This window comes from Wolffia australiana, chromosome 7 (assembly GCF_029677425.1).
Source record: "Wolffia australiana isolate 7733 chromosome 7, ASM2967742v1".
NCBI lineage: Eukaryota > Viridiplantae > Streptophyta > Magnoliopsida > Alismatales > Araceae > Wolffia > Wolffia australiana.
The window spans coordinates 2,239,761-2,253,016 of record NC_135841.1 but is presented as its reverse complement, the minus strand read 5'-3'; the positions used below and the strand labels follow the sequence as shown (position 1 = coordinate 2,253,016).

Below are 13,256 nucleotides of genomic sequence, written 5' to 3'. Positions count from 1 at the left end.
TCACTAAACTATCAAAAATTCTCCAACTCTTGAAGAATTGTATCTTCTTATTCTTGTGAATTTCTACACATGTGAAACTATAGAATACTCACCGCTACTAAAACTGCTTGACTTCAAAGAAGTCAACGAGTTTAGTCAAAAAATAACCATAATGTGCAAAAATTAGAATTCTGAATAAATATTTAGTTGATTCAAATAATAACATGATAAATTCTGAATTAATAATACCATAATCATTTAAAATGTATCTAAATATGCATTAGGTTATCATGTTATCAACACCCCCCAACTTGAGTCATTGCTAGTCCCTTGGCAATGTGCCTTAGGTTATCCTTTGAGAATTACATCCATCCCTTGAAACAAAAGACTGAAGTATGAAGTGTTATCAGTATCAACCACATCTCTAAGTATAAATATCCCATAAAATACTAAAGCACAAGTGAACAAGTTCTTTGTGCTGATGGAAAGAGCTAGTGGTCATGAAGAGGGAAGCTTACTTCTCTCTAGGTATGGTACTATCGCTATGAAAAGCTCGCACCCTCTCAAGAAAGACGGCCCTTATCACTCAAAAAAAAGTGGCCCTCATCTCACCCTCACAATACCTCTTTTCCACCTGAAATTTGAAATCAGCCATTCTTATCATCCAAGTTCTAGCACAGAATATCAAGAGTGTACCAAAAAAATAAGGTGTGGTGAGGTTTAATTCAAATGTAGGTACCTATAGGTATGAAAGAGAAGAGAAAGGTGAGTGGCATCTAAGGAGTTTTGGGTGAAGGGAAAATGATGGATGAAAGATGGGTGAATGTTACTTAAAATAGCCCACTCCCGATGATAGACGAATGAACAGAATACACAAGAGGAATGTGAACAAAAATGAGGATGGGGAGACTCATCAAGGGTGTGGATGAGATAGGCATGTATCCACATAAGCAAGGATAATAACAATGACCAACAAATCATGGGAAAAGTTAAAATATTAATGAAGAAGTAAACAAACAAAACCCCATAATATTTATTTTTTTCTTTTTTTCTTTTTCCTTTTTTCTTCATTTTTTTAATATTTTTCTTCTTTTTTTCTGATTTTTTTCTTTTTTCTTTTTTTTTCTTTTTTTTCCTTCTTCTTTTTTTTCAAAGGGGTGAATGACCAATAACAATACATATGAGATCATATTCTCCAACAGAAGAAATGAAATGTTGATCTAGCTACATGCTCTTGATATGTAGGGGGCATGTGCAACAATTGTATAAAATATGGACCATTAAATTACCATTTCCTTGCTAATTTGATTCTCCACACAAGAAAGGAAGTGAAGAAAACACAAACCCACAGGATGAACTTTTTGCCATTGAAATTAAAGCAAGTCATTCCATGCTAGTGAGAATGAGACGAAGTAAGATGAGAAGATGTAGAAGAACAAAGAGGAAGAAAACAATGAAAATATATCATCAATAGATGATATCACAAACGGGATTAAGAGAAAAACTATTTGGGAGTTGGGCATCTTCTAAGTAACATGGATAATATCTAAAAGGGTAAAATTTAAGTTCACAAATACATAGGTGGGGAAAGTAGTAAACATGGTTTTCAAATTGGCTTTAGGTAGTTCAAGGGCAGGTAATTCTGTGCTTAAGACTTGAAGAAATGACTATCTCTTCTTCCAGATGAAATTCTTTATGGTGCATATCATTGACCAAAGAGTGGGATCCAATTCATTCACTCATCACTCCTTTTCCACAATGATAGTTCTTCTACCCTTTGATTTTCATATCTACTCCTCACCCTACTAGATATCCTAATCACTTAGGAATGGGGATTGATGCTGGACCGGATCTCAGAAATGGGCTTATCCAATATCTGATGTCAATATTCGACATCGTCCTCCGACCTTTGAAACGAGGACGGATGCCGATGTCGGGACAGACAATCGTATCAGATATCGGTATTGTACCAACCGATATCCGATATCGCCATGCGACATCCGGATATCATTATAGATGGATATTGGATACCTGGACTGGTGTTGAACCGGATCTCGTAAATGGGCTTATCCAACATCTGATGTCAATATCCGACATCGTCCTACAACCTTTGAAACGAGGACGGATGCCAATGTCGGGGCAGACAATGGTATCAGATATCGGTATTGTACCAACCGATATCCGATATCGTCATGCGGTATCCAGGTATCGGTATAGATGGATATTGGATACCTGGACTGGTGTTGAACCGGATCTCGAAAATGGGCTTATCCAATATCTGATGTCAATATCCAACATCGTCCTCCAACCTTTGAAATGAGGACGGATGCCGATGTCGGGATAGACAATCGTATCAGATATCGGTATTGTACCAACCGATATTTGCCATGAGATATCCAGATATCCTTATAGATGGATATTGGATACCGAGACTGATGCTGAACCGGATCTCGGGAATGAGTTTATCCAATATCTGATGTCAATATCCAACATCGTCCTCCGACCTTTGAAACGAGGACGGATGCCGATGTTGGGACAGACAATCGTATCAGATATCGGTATTGTACCAACCGATATCCGATATCGTCATGAGATATCCGGGTATCTGTATAGATGGATATTGGAAAAACCCACTTCCAAGATCCGGTTCAGCATCAGTCCCGATATCGGGCTTGGGATGGGTGAAAACTATTTGGGGCCTTCATGAACTTACAAACTCATAGTATTTAAAATATATAAAAAAGTTTAAATTAATCCTCAAATTTTGGGCCGTTTGGGCCTAAGACTAATGGGCCCAAATATAAGAACCGGATTATAATTTAGAACACGGATATTGACTTATTTAATTTGCGTCGCATGAACCCTGGACTGCGGCCAACAGAGACATCGGCAGTGTTCTTGGCGGCGCCACCGCGTCCTCTCCTGCTCGATCTCAGCTCTCAAATTCGTATTTAAGTTCACAGATTGCGGTTTTTTTCCATCTCGGAGAAGCGTGGCGTTGTTGTAATGGCCGGATTGGCGTTATCTTTCTCGATCGACAACCCGCCGTTGGCCGTTCTGGCTGTCGCTCGAGTTGCAAGCGTCCCCCTCGCTGTTGATAGTGCGCTACCAGCTGGATCAGCTCCGATTCTTCGTTTCATCGATTCCTCCGGGTGATTTTCTCTTTTATTGCCTCGCGCTTTCTTCCTATCCATTTCTAGCGAGTTAAATTTTTTTTCACAGATTTTGTCATCCATCTCGTTTTTTCCTTCTGGGAATTTTTTTTCGTTCTTCTTCGCAGATTATGTCATTTATTTCGTTTTTATTTCCAGCGAATTTATTTTATGTTTCGTCATGGACTATGCCATTTATCTTGTTTTTTTTCCAGCGAATTATTTTATTTTTCGTCTTAGATTCTGTCATTCATCTCGTTTTTTAGCTATTTTATTTTATTTTTCGTCATAGATTTTCTCGTTCATCTCATTTTTATTTCGGGCAATTTAAGTTCAATTTTTGTCGTAGGTTTTGCCTTCATCTCGTTTTTTAGCAATTTTATTTTATTTTTCGTCATAGATTTTCTCATTCATCTCATTTTTATTTCGGGCAATTTAAGTTTGATTTTTGTCGTAGGTTTTGTCCTTCATCTCATTTTGTAGCAATTTTATTTTATTTTTCGTCATAGATTTTCTCATTCATCTCATTTTTATTTCGGGCAATTTTAGTTTAATTTTTGTCGTAGGTTTTGTCCTTCATTTCGTTTTTTAGCAATTTTATTTTATTTTTCGTCGTAGATTTTCTCATTCATCTCATTTTTATTTCGGGCAATTTTAGTTTAATTTTTGTCGTAGGTTTTGTCCTTCATCTCGTTTTCCTTTCTAGCTGTTTTGGTTTAATTTTCGTCGTAGATTTTGTCATTCTTCTAGCTTTTTTTTCTAGAATTTTAATTTATTTTTCGTTGTTGATCATGTCATTCATCTCGTTCTTCTTTCAAGCAAGTTATTTCATTTTCGTCGTAGATAATTTCATTCCTCTCGTTTTCCTTTCAAGCAAAAAAATAATTTTTCGTTGTAAATTATCTCATTCTTCTTCCTTTTTTTTTTCTTTCTAGCAAATTTATTTCGTTTTTCGTTGTAGATTACCTAATTCTTCTCGTTTTTTTCTCTCTAGCAAATTTATTTCATTCTTCGTTGTAGATTATATCATTCATCTCATTTTTCTTGAATTTTTCCTAATATTTTTTGGGTTCCACAGTTCGAAAGCAGAGTTAAGTGGTCTCCCGGAGATATTAAGATTCGTTGGGCGGAATGTAGATAATCCCCATGCTTTGTACGATCATTCTGCTGAAGAATCTCGAGAGGTATTCTACTTCTTCCTCATCTATCTATATTAAAAAAGAATCGTGCTATACTCGAAATTATTTTATTACTAATTATTTCCTAAAAAACTATCGATTAAATGGTGGAAACAAAATATTAAATTGATCTCATGCTGATCTTATATAATATAAATGTTTTATTCTATTTTTCTCTCATCTTTTTTCATTAAAATATACTTCTGACTTTAAATTGTTCTCAAAAATACTATATTAAAGCACTTAATTGATTCAATACCAAGATTCCGTTGCTCTAAACAGATAGATGTGTGGCTCAACTTCGCTCCAACATTCTCCTCCGGACCAGAGTTTGAATCTGCTTGTGCAAACGTCAATGGATATCTCCTACTGCGGACATTCTTAGTGGGTCACAGCATCTCCATCGCAGACTTCATCATCTGGTCAGGACTTGCTGGTAAGTGCATCAGTCTTTCTCCTTCATAATAAACCCTAATTTTTATGGTAATAATCTCCTGTTCTTCGCAATATCTTCAGCCACTGGGCAGAGATGGGCCAGCCTGAAGAAGTCAAACAAGTACCCTAACCTTGCCCGCTGGTTCGACTCGATTGAATCGCAGTACAACGATGCTCTCACAGAAGTGACCTCTACTTATGTTGGCAAAAGGGGAGTTGGAAAACCGTTGTCAAAGGCGGTTGATAAGACTGGAAATGCAGAAAATGCTTCAAATGGGAGTGTTGGGGCAAAGGATAAGACTACTACAGCATCAGAAGTTGATCTCCCTGGTGCCAAAGTCGGACAAGTTCGACTAAGGTTTGCGCCAGAGCCCAGTGGGTACCTTCACATTGGACATGCAAAAGCTGCACTCCTCAACCATTACTTTGCTCAAAGGTACAAGGGGGATTTAATACTTCGTTTCGACGATACAAATCCGGCTAAAGAGAGCAACGAGTTCGTCGAAAATCTGATCAAGGATGTGGCAACATTAGGCATTGAGTATTCTAAGATCACGTACACAACTGACTACTTCCCACAGTTAATGGACATGGCAGAGAAGTTGATGAAGGAAGGAAAAGCCTACGTGGATGATACTCCGAGAGAGATAATGCAGAAAGAGCGAATGGATGGTATCGAGTCGAGATGCAGGAATCAAACCAAGGAAGAGAATCTGGCGTTATGGAAGGAGATGATTGCTGGGTCTGAAAGAGGCATGCAGTGCTGTGTCAGGGGCAAGTTAGACATGCAAGACCCAAATAAATCACTGAGAGATCCTGTTTACTTTCGCTGCAACAATCTTCCGCACCATCGGATCGGCGACAAGTACAAAGCCTACCCTACTTATGATTTTGCTTGTCCTTTTGTCGACGCTACCGAAGGAATTACTCATGCGCTGCGTTCAAGCGAGTACCATGATCGAAATGCTCAGTATTATCGGATATTGTCGGACATGGGACTGCGGCATGTTGAGATTTATGAGTTCAGCAGGCTGAATATGGTCTACACGCTTCTAAGCAAGCGCAAACTAAAGTGGTTTGTTGAGATGGGCATTGTTGACGGATGGGACGACCCTCGTTTCCCCACTGTTCAGGGTATTGTTCGCAGGGGGCTGAAAATTGATGCCTTGATAGAGTTCATTCTTCAACAGGTAAAGTTCTAGATGTGGCTACTACTCGTGAAGAGTTTAATTTAACCCTACCTCTTTAATGTTGGTTTCTAGATTTTATAGTTCGAATCGAATCTAGCTTTTCAATTTTTATTTTAAAATTTTAGAGTTTTACTGTAGCTTTCGATTCTTGGTTTATAAATTTTAGGCTTAAACTCTACCTCTTTAATTTTGGGATATTTACGAAGGGTGTAGCTCTGACACTCTAATTTTTATTTCCAAATTTGAGTTTAAGTCAAGTTTTTTTAATTTTGGTTTTTAAATTTTAGAGTTTAACTCTAGTTCTTTTATATTTGGTTTCTAAAATTTAGAGTATAACGCGAGCTCCTTAACTTTAATTTCTAAGTTTGCTTCGTATGTTTCAGGGTGCTTCCAAGAACCTGAATTTGATGGAGTGGGATAAGCTATGGACGATCAATAAGAAGATAATTGATCCTGTTTGTGCAAGACATACTGCAGTCAATGAAGATAAGCGTGTCCTGCTGGAGTTAAGTGATGGCCCAGAAAAACCCTTTGTTCGGGTAATTCCCAGGCATAAGAAATATGAAGGCGCAGGAACAAAAGCCACCACTTATACGAAAAGAATATGGCTCGATTTCGTTGATGCTTCGGTTATCTCGTTGAATGAAGAGGTAACATTGATGGACTGGGGAAATGCAATCATCAAAGAAATTGAGAAGGATGGAGAGGGAAATGTCGTTTTACTCAAAGGAGTATTGCACTTGGAGGGTTCTGTAAAGACAACAAAGCTGAAGCTGACGTGGCTTCCGGAAACTGAGGAGCTTGTCAGGCTTTCTTTGGTCGAATATGGATATTTGATCACAAAGAAAAAGGTAAGATTTTCTTTGGCCAAATGAATTCTTAAATCACTAACTGAGATTTTCTTTGTTGTTCATTTGGTTTTTACATATGATTTTTTGCCATGTTTTTGCTTGGAATAGTATTCTGCCTCTTGTTGAAAACTAATCTCCTTCACTGTAAAAAAAGGATTTAGCAGAATAAAAAACAGTGCAATTTCCAATGTTTCTCTCTAATTAGATCACCCGATTTCTTTACTGTAGTTCATAAGTACTCAAAATAATTTTACTCTATTTAAATGCCAATCCATTTCTATCAACTAGGTTGTTCATACTTGAAAACCCATGTTTTTTCTGCGTAGCCCCCATGCCAGGTGAAGTTTATTTTCATCTATTTTTTTATTGTCCTGCATTTCAGCTTCATAATTTATTTCCAAGATAATGCACAATCAGCAGTGTTCCTCACCCAGAATGGTTGTTTAAGGCCTTACTTAACTTTTGACATGAGTGAAGAATATTGTAATTCAACGATCATATAATCTCTTAAAGCTACATTCCTGTGAATATTGACTGAGCAGAAGTTTTATAGTTAGAAGTTTTTACCTTCATTCATCAACAATCTGATGATCAAATTTTCTTGTGATCATTTCAGCTCGAAGAAGATGAAGAGGTCACAGATTTCCTGAACCCATGCTCGAAGAAGGAAACAGCGGCCTTGGGCGATTCAAACATGCGAAATCTTAAGCACGGCGAGATCATTCAGCTCGAAAGAAGAGGGTACTTCAAATGCGATGTTCCTTTCCTCAGAACTTCAAAGCCCATCGTTCTAGTCGGCATTCCGGATGGAAGACAGGTAGTTCCTCCACCAGAAAATTTAAAGAAGCCCTAGTTCTTGTCATTGTTCAATTTCGGCACTGCGTGCCGTCTATAATTTCTATGGATTTCGATCATTTTAAAAATTTTCTATTGGAGGGTTCTCCCGAAGAACACCATTATGCCCCTTGTTGTATGAACTCTAAATTATTCATCTAACCAGATAGCTGTTTTTTAACTCCTGTTCTTTGTTGGAATTGTTGCAATTTTTAGATATTTCATGAGTTTATTGTCTGAAGCCAAATTTCGAAAGAAAAATTAAGGTTCTGAAGTTCATTTAGGCAAGTACTATACTGAAGTTATTATCTGGGACTGCCTTTCCTAAATGGAGGGCTACTGCTTAACTTAATGGGATTTAATGAATAACCGAATAACGAAAATATCCTCCCTGGACTGGTCAAATGACATAAATACCCTTCGAGGTGTTTGGGATAGTTGTGTATCATCTGAAAATAATTTCCAATTTACAATGATTTATTTATTCATTAGCTGCCAAAAAACGGATGATAACATACCCCCCCTTGCATGTAAAATGACAGAAATACCCCTATTTGCGGTTGGAGATAATATTATCTTCCGTAGCATCTGAAAAATTATTTCCAAAAGTCGGTTGACTTATCTATTCATCAGATATGGATTTAGGGCTCTTACTTGATGCAGAAGAGTACCAGATAAAGCCGCCAATTAGATTGTTCAGAGAATGAGCAGCCATGGGTACTATGATACTGGAGGACGCGATAGCCGCCGCCCCATACAAAAACCCAACAAATGTAGCCCTGCACATATTCTAGATAGTAAATTTCTAGAGAGGGAGACGTATAAAAAAAAGAAATATAAACATTGCTAAGCAATGTCTTTGGGAGAAATTCAGCCCTCTAGGGGAAAAATCAGACTCCACCAGAAAGGAATTTCGAAGAAAAAATTAGAAGTAAAGTTTGATCTCCAATGCGAAGAAGTTTAGGATTGTATCTATTTGGTTTATTAGTACCTTGTTCTTTGGAATAAACCCAATGACTCATGGAAAAGTTTTACTATCATTTCTGATTACTAGATTTTCATCCTTCTAATTTTATCATTTTCTAGAACTCTTTGATTTTGAGAAAGGGATAGTGTTTTTTTCCAGGTTTTTAATTTTTTAACCTATTCTTTTTAAAAAAATGATTTTTTAACCTATTCCAATTAGGTTGAAAAAAGAAGGTTGTTTTTGGATGAAGTTCAAATCTTTTTCCGGAACCAGGAAGGATTTTGTAAATTATCCTATGTTCCAAGGGGAAAACCATAAGATTAAGAAAATAGTAAGATCTTGGATGACTAACCAGGCAGCAAAAGAGTATTTTCGACCACTACCGAGATGTAAAAATCCAAAAATGCCCCCAACAGCCAGAGCACTCGGCCAATTTAGCCCAAAAATAGGAAGAAGCCCACCTCGGAAGAGAAACTCCTGGAAAAAAGGGCAAGAAAACGATGGAATTTCAAAAAAAATCAGAGGGAGGAAGATCAGGCAAGTTATAAACTCTTGTTTTTTAATTAAAAGAATGAAATAAAAGGGAGTTTGATGTACCTCGCTGAGACCTGGAAGACAGGCAACTACAATATAATCAAGGGGCTCCAATGGACGAAGAACCTGAGTGTAGAAGTTTAAAAAAATAATTTTTTTTTTAAAAAAAAGTCAGGCTATTTCCCGTATTTTAGAAAAAATTAAGTCATCTCAAATACAGACCAATGAATGCAGAAGTTAGATAAGAAATAAATTTCAAACCTACTTTATGCAATCACGGCACAAAAAAAGAGCCATATACTCTGATAATTTCTTTTTTTTTTGAATAAATATACTCTGATAATTTCCCTGTTCTATGTAGGATTAGTTTCTTTTTTCCTCTAAATTGGGCAGCTCTCTCCCTTTACAAGGGCCGGCAAGAACAATGAAGTTGATATCACTTGTCTCTCCCCTCTCAATGTCTAAGTCCTGTCTCTTCCTCTGTGATCCAAATCCATGATCGTCTCTACCTCACTACGTCTTCAGGTAGCTCGTCCCCAGTCAACCACTGCCTCCTCAGATGACAAAAGTCTAGTAGCCGAAAGAATCACTTGTTTATGCTCCGACCCTGAGTACCATGGGGCACGTGGAATCCCGTGTAAATCAGCAAGGTTTGATTCGCACTCAGAAATAACGATGTATTTATAACTTGGCCTAGTGATCTTGCAGCTTGGAAGTAGAAGGTAAGAAAGAAGAAAAAAGTAAGATAATAAACAGAATTCAGACCGATATCCGAAATATATTACTCTATTTTGCGCAATGATTTACAAAATCATTGTGCAAGGAGTTGGATAATTGAAAGAAATAAACTGGCCTTGTCTTCACGCATATTGAGAACAGAGGAAACTGTAACAACAAACAAGCAGTTGGATAATTGAAAGAATTCACACCGAATTTACACAATCATGGTGCCAAATAGAGCCATATTTCTGCAGATCATGGCATAATTTATTACTTGGCTTTGTAATATAGCGTCTCGATAAAGTACCTGTTCGTTGGCTGCCTCACTGGACTCTGCAAAACTAGGCCATGTCTGTAGTAGTATGTATCGGCTGGTTGATATTGCCGCCACCAACACTCCGATTAACTCTAGATGCCACAACTGAAAATGAACTGGAATTATGAACATTAAGTGGTTATTCAGTTTAGAAGGGGATAGATACAATACTAGACGACTGTTTCCAGAAAATTTAGGTCTGAGAAAATTCATGAAGAAAGCAATAAGAAATTCAAAGACCTTCCAACCAAAGAGCTTATTAAATTGTTTACTTTTCCGAAAATAAAAAGCGTGAAAATTACTCAAAAGTATGTTAGAAACGGAGACCACTTCAAGATCTCTAACGATAAGCATAATAAATGGTTGGTAGACATTGAACTACTGCAACTTGGTCTTTAACTCCAGAAGCCTTGTTTTTGAGGTAGGTAACTGATTGAGTCCTTCTAAGGACTTACCACAGAAGACAAGTAAACGGTACATTCAGTCAGCGACTGAGCTGTAGGCCGTAAAAGTAATAGATTCTTGAATGATCTTTAAATAGCCTTTGTAAATAAATTTAACGAACATAAGGTTAATGATCATTGAGGTTCTCCTTAGCACAATTGAGCCATCTAGCCATCGTGAAGACACGGGGTTGCGTATTTGGAAATTCTTGAGGCTTAGGCCATTTTAGCTTCTCATCTTGTTCTTCTTCTCTCTTCTTTATCAATCCTAGATCGATCTCCATGGGCATCTATCAGTAATCATCTCGTTCAACACTATGTACATGCTAAGCTCAATGACACCAATAACTCTATCAAATGTGGCCACTAGAAGGGGATCTGAGCTCATAAAAGGGAAAGCCTCGATACATGCTGAAAGATTCATTACAGGACATAAGAAGATTCTCTCCCTGCTAGGAATACCAAAAGGTATGAGGAATTCAAATAATTCGCCAGTGCAAAAAATGAAGAAAATGTATGGAAATCATGCACATCAAATAGATATTGGGCCTTAAATAATGACTGGAAACAGCATGGTCCTCGTCATTTAGCCCAGCAAAGTCGTACTCGGCCTTCCCTTTTATACGTCAAGGCTAGGTCAATGATTCATCCAGCAAGGAATAGTCATAGCCACCAAGATATAGTTAGATCATAACTTACTTAATAATGACGAGGTTTGAGATCAAAAGAATTAAAACCCGGAAACTAAAGTTCCATTATATCATTGAGGAAATTTTAAAAAAAAAAAGATAAAATATGATACTTACATGACAACTCCGCTGCTGAGTCAGATTTGGCCCATCCTTCCGTAAACGCAACGTGGGAGACCTGGCATAGGGAAATTAATACGATAAATAAATTTACACTAAGAAAATTACGGACGTTAAGGAAATTAAGTTTTTCACGGTGTACTTGGAAATTAAAATGGAGATAAGAGAAACAATATAGCACCACAAAAAAGAAAATAGAAACGAAAATTATCGTTTTTTACCAAAAATTACTGAACAAAAGATAAATTATCACCTGTCTGATAAGACCTCCCAGAGCCAGCATCAACGCTGAGGTAACGACACAGGCCTGCAGAACTGCATTTCTTGAAGGACTTGAAGCTGAAATCTTAGAATCTGAAATATCATTTAAAGTCTTAGGTTCAATCTTCATCCTGCTTCCATCTCCTTCGAGAAAGGATTCTGAGGATTCTCCTTGATCTTTTGAATCACCAAGTTTTTGTCCACTAAACTCTTGACTCAATTTTTTCCTCGCTCTCTTTGATGCAAAGACTTTGAACTTGACTTTAGACCTCTGCAAAAATGATAAATTATTCAAAGTTATGAGATCTTTTCATGATCATAATAGGAAGAAAGTTTTGAGAAATGTCGGTAAATAAAAACTACTCACGGATTGAAAACTGACGAGATGTGTGGCATTCGATGGGTAAACGTTGATAGTCCTCCTACCTGATCAAAAGATAACAAAAAATATAATTCAGATATCAGTCATTAAAATCAAGTTTCGCCTGAGGACAGTATTAGGCTTTAAACTTCTTTTTTTCAAGCAAACTTCAATAGAAATTTTGGTTTCATCATGCAGACTATTTTTGAGTTATTTCTGGACCCATCACTCCCGATTGTTCTTTCTTCGAGTTAGTTTTGCAATTCTGCCGAGGTAAATAACCAAAATTTTCATATATTTTCGCACATTAAAGATTCTGATTACTGAAGATTCACTTTACATAATCGAGTTAAGATTACCACATTGTTATTTCATACCTTCGAAGGAGTAGACTGGTGAACACCGACAGTTTACTGTGATCATTTTTTCCTCCTTGAGGATAATCTTGTTTACGATGCTATAATTTAGATCCTGCGCCCACATCTCATCAACTGAATGCGCAATATGAAGCCGAATTGATCATTCAAAAGAAATTCAAGAGTCCAGACCTCAAATTCGCGCTTGTTTCTTCAGAGAAAGGAAGATCTCTAGAGATATTAGTGCTCCCCCAGGCAGATTGAATGGCTCCTGAATAGAGAAACGATCACAGAATCGAGCATAACAAATCTCCGCCGCTGATTCTTTTCTCTTCTTCCATCACTGCTCGAGCCCGCGAGACTGGGCAGCGCCAAGCGCCGTTCTGGCCACGAAGGGATTATTATTATTATTATTATTATTATTATTATTATTATTATTATTATTATTATTATTATTATTATTTTATTGTTGTGGTTATTATTATTGTTATTCTTTTGAATATAGTGATAATAGGTTACTGTTAGTATTTTTATTATAGCGATAATAGGTTACTGTTATTATTTTTATTATAGTGATAATAGGTTACTGTTATTATTTTTACTGTAGTGATAATAGGTTATTGTTGATGTTATTTTTACTGTTGTTATTATTACAATTTTTGTTATTGTTGTGGTTATTATTATTATCGTTGTTGTTACTATTTTGTGGCTATTATTATAAATAATGCTGTTGTTGTTATAAGTATTGTGGTTATTATTATTGTTGTTGTAATTATAATTATGGTTATTGTTGTTGTTGTCGTCGTTGTCATTAATGTGGTTGCTTTTATTATTGTTGGTGTTATTATTGTGGTTATTATTATTGTTGTT

At 36.7% G+C, this 13,256-nt stretch overlaps 2 protein-coding genes across 2 annotated transcripts; one reads left to right on the top strand and one right to left on the bottom strand.

Annotated features, from left to right (window-relative positions):
• Positions 1 to 2,822: 2,822 nt before the first annotated feature.
• Positions 2,823 to 7,800, top strand: LOC144706178 (Glutamyl/glutaminyl-tRNA synthetase, class Ic). Its single transcript, XM_078579095.1, has 6 exons — positions 2,823 to 3,131; positions 4,210 to 4,315; positions 4,592 to 4,745; positions 4,826 to 5,934; positions 6,318 to 6,785; positions 7,402 to 7,800. The coding sequence occupies exons 1-6, from the start codon at positions 2,986 to 2,988 to the stop codon at positions 7,636 to 7,638; spliced, it is 2,220 nt and encodes a 739-aa protein (XP_078435221.1). The 5' UTR covers positions 2,823 to 2,985; the 3' UTR covers positions 7,639 to 7,800.
• Positions 7,801 to 8,172: 372 nt separating this feature from the next.
• LOC144706179 (CAAX amino terminal protease family protein) lies at positions 8,173 to 12,767 on the bottom strand. Its single transcript, XM_078579096.1, has 9 exons — positions 12,579 to 12,767; positions 12,408 to 12,501; positions 12,037 to 12,095; positions 11,662 to 11,940; positions 11,406 to 11,466; positions 10,148 to 10,272; positions 9,184 to 9,246; positions 8,939 to 9,063; positions 8,173 to 8,398 (listed from the first exon to the last, which is right to left on the bottom strand). The coding sequence occupies exons 2-9, from the start codon at positions 12,451 to 12,453 to the stop codon at positions 8,242 to 8,244; spliced, it is 915 nt and encodes a 304-aa protein (XP_078435222.1). The 5' UTR covers positions 12,454 to 12,501; positions 12,579 to 12,767; the 3' UTR covers positions 8,173 to 8,241.
• Positions 12,768 to 13,256: the final 489 nt, after the last annotated feature.

Coding starts and splice junctions, on each gene's coding strand:
- LOC144706178 (XM_078579095.1), top strand. CDS start 2,986: ATGGCCGGATTGGCGTTATCTTTCTCGATCGACAACCCGCCGTTGGCC. Junction 4,316..4,591: donor CTGCTGAAGAATCTCGAGAG/GTATTCTACTTC, acceptor TGCTCTAAACAG/ATAGATGTGTGGCTCAACTT. Junction 4,746..4,825: donor CATCTGGTCAGGACTTGCTG/GTAAGTGCATCA, acceptor CAATATCTTCAG/CCACTGGGCAGAGATGGGCC.
- LOC144706179 (XM_078579096.1), bottom strand. CDS start 12,453: ATGATCACAGTAAACTGTCGGTGTTCACCAGTCTACTCCTTCGAAG. Junction 12,096..12,407: donor ACCAGTCTACTCCTTCGAAG/GTATGAAATAAC, acceptor TCTTTTGATCAG/GTAGGAGGACTATCAACGTT. Junction 10,273..11,405: donor CTCAGCAGCGGAGTTGTCAT/GTAAGTATCATA, acceptor TCATAATTCCAG/TTCATTTTCAGTTGTGGCAT.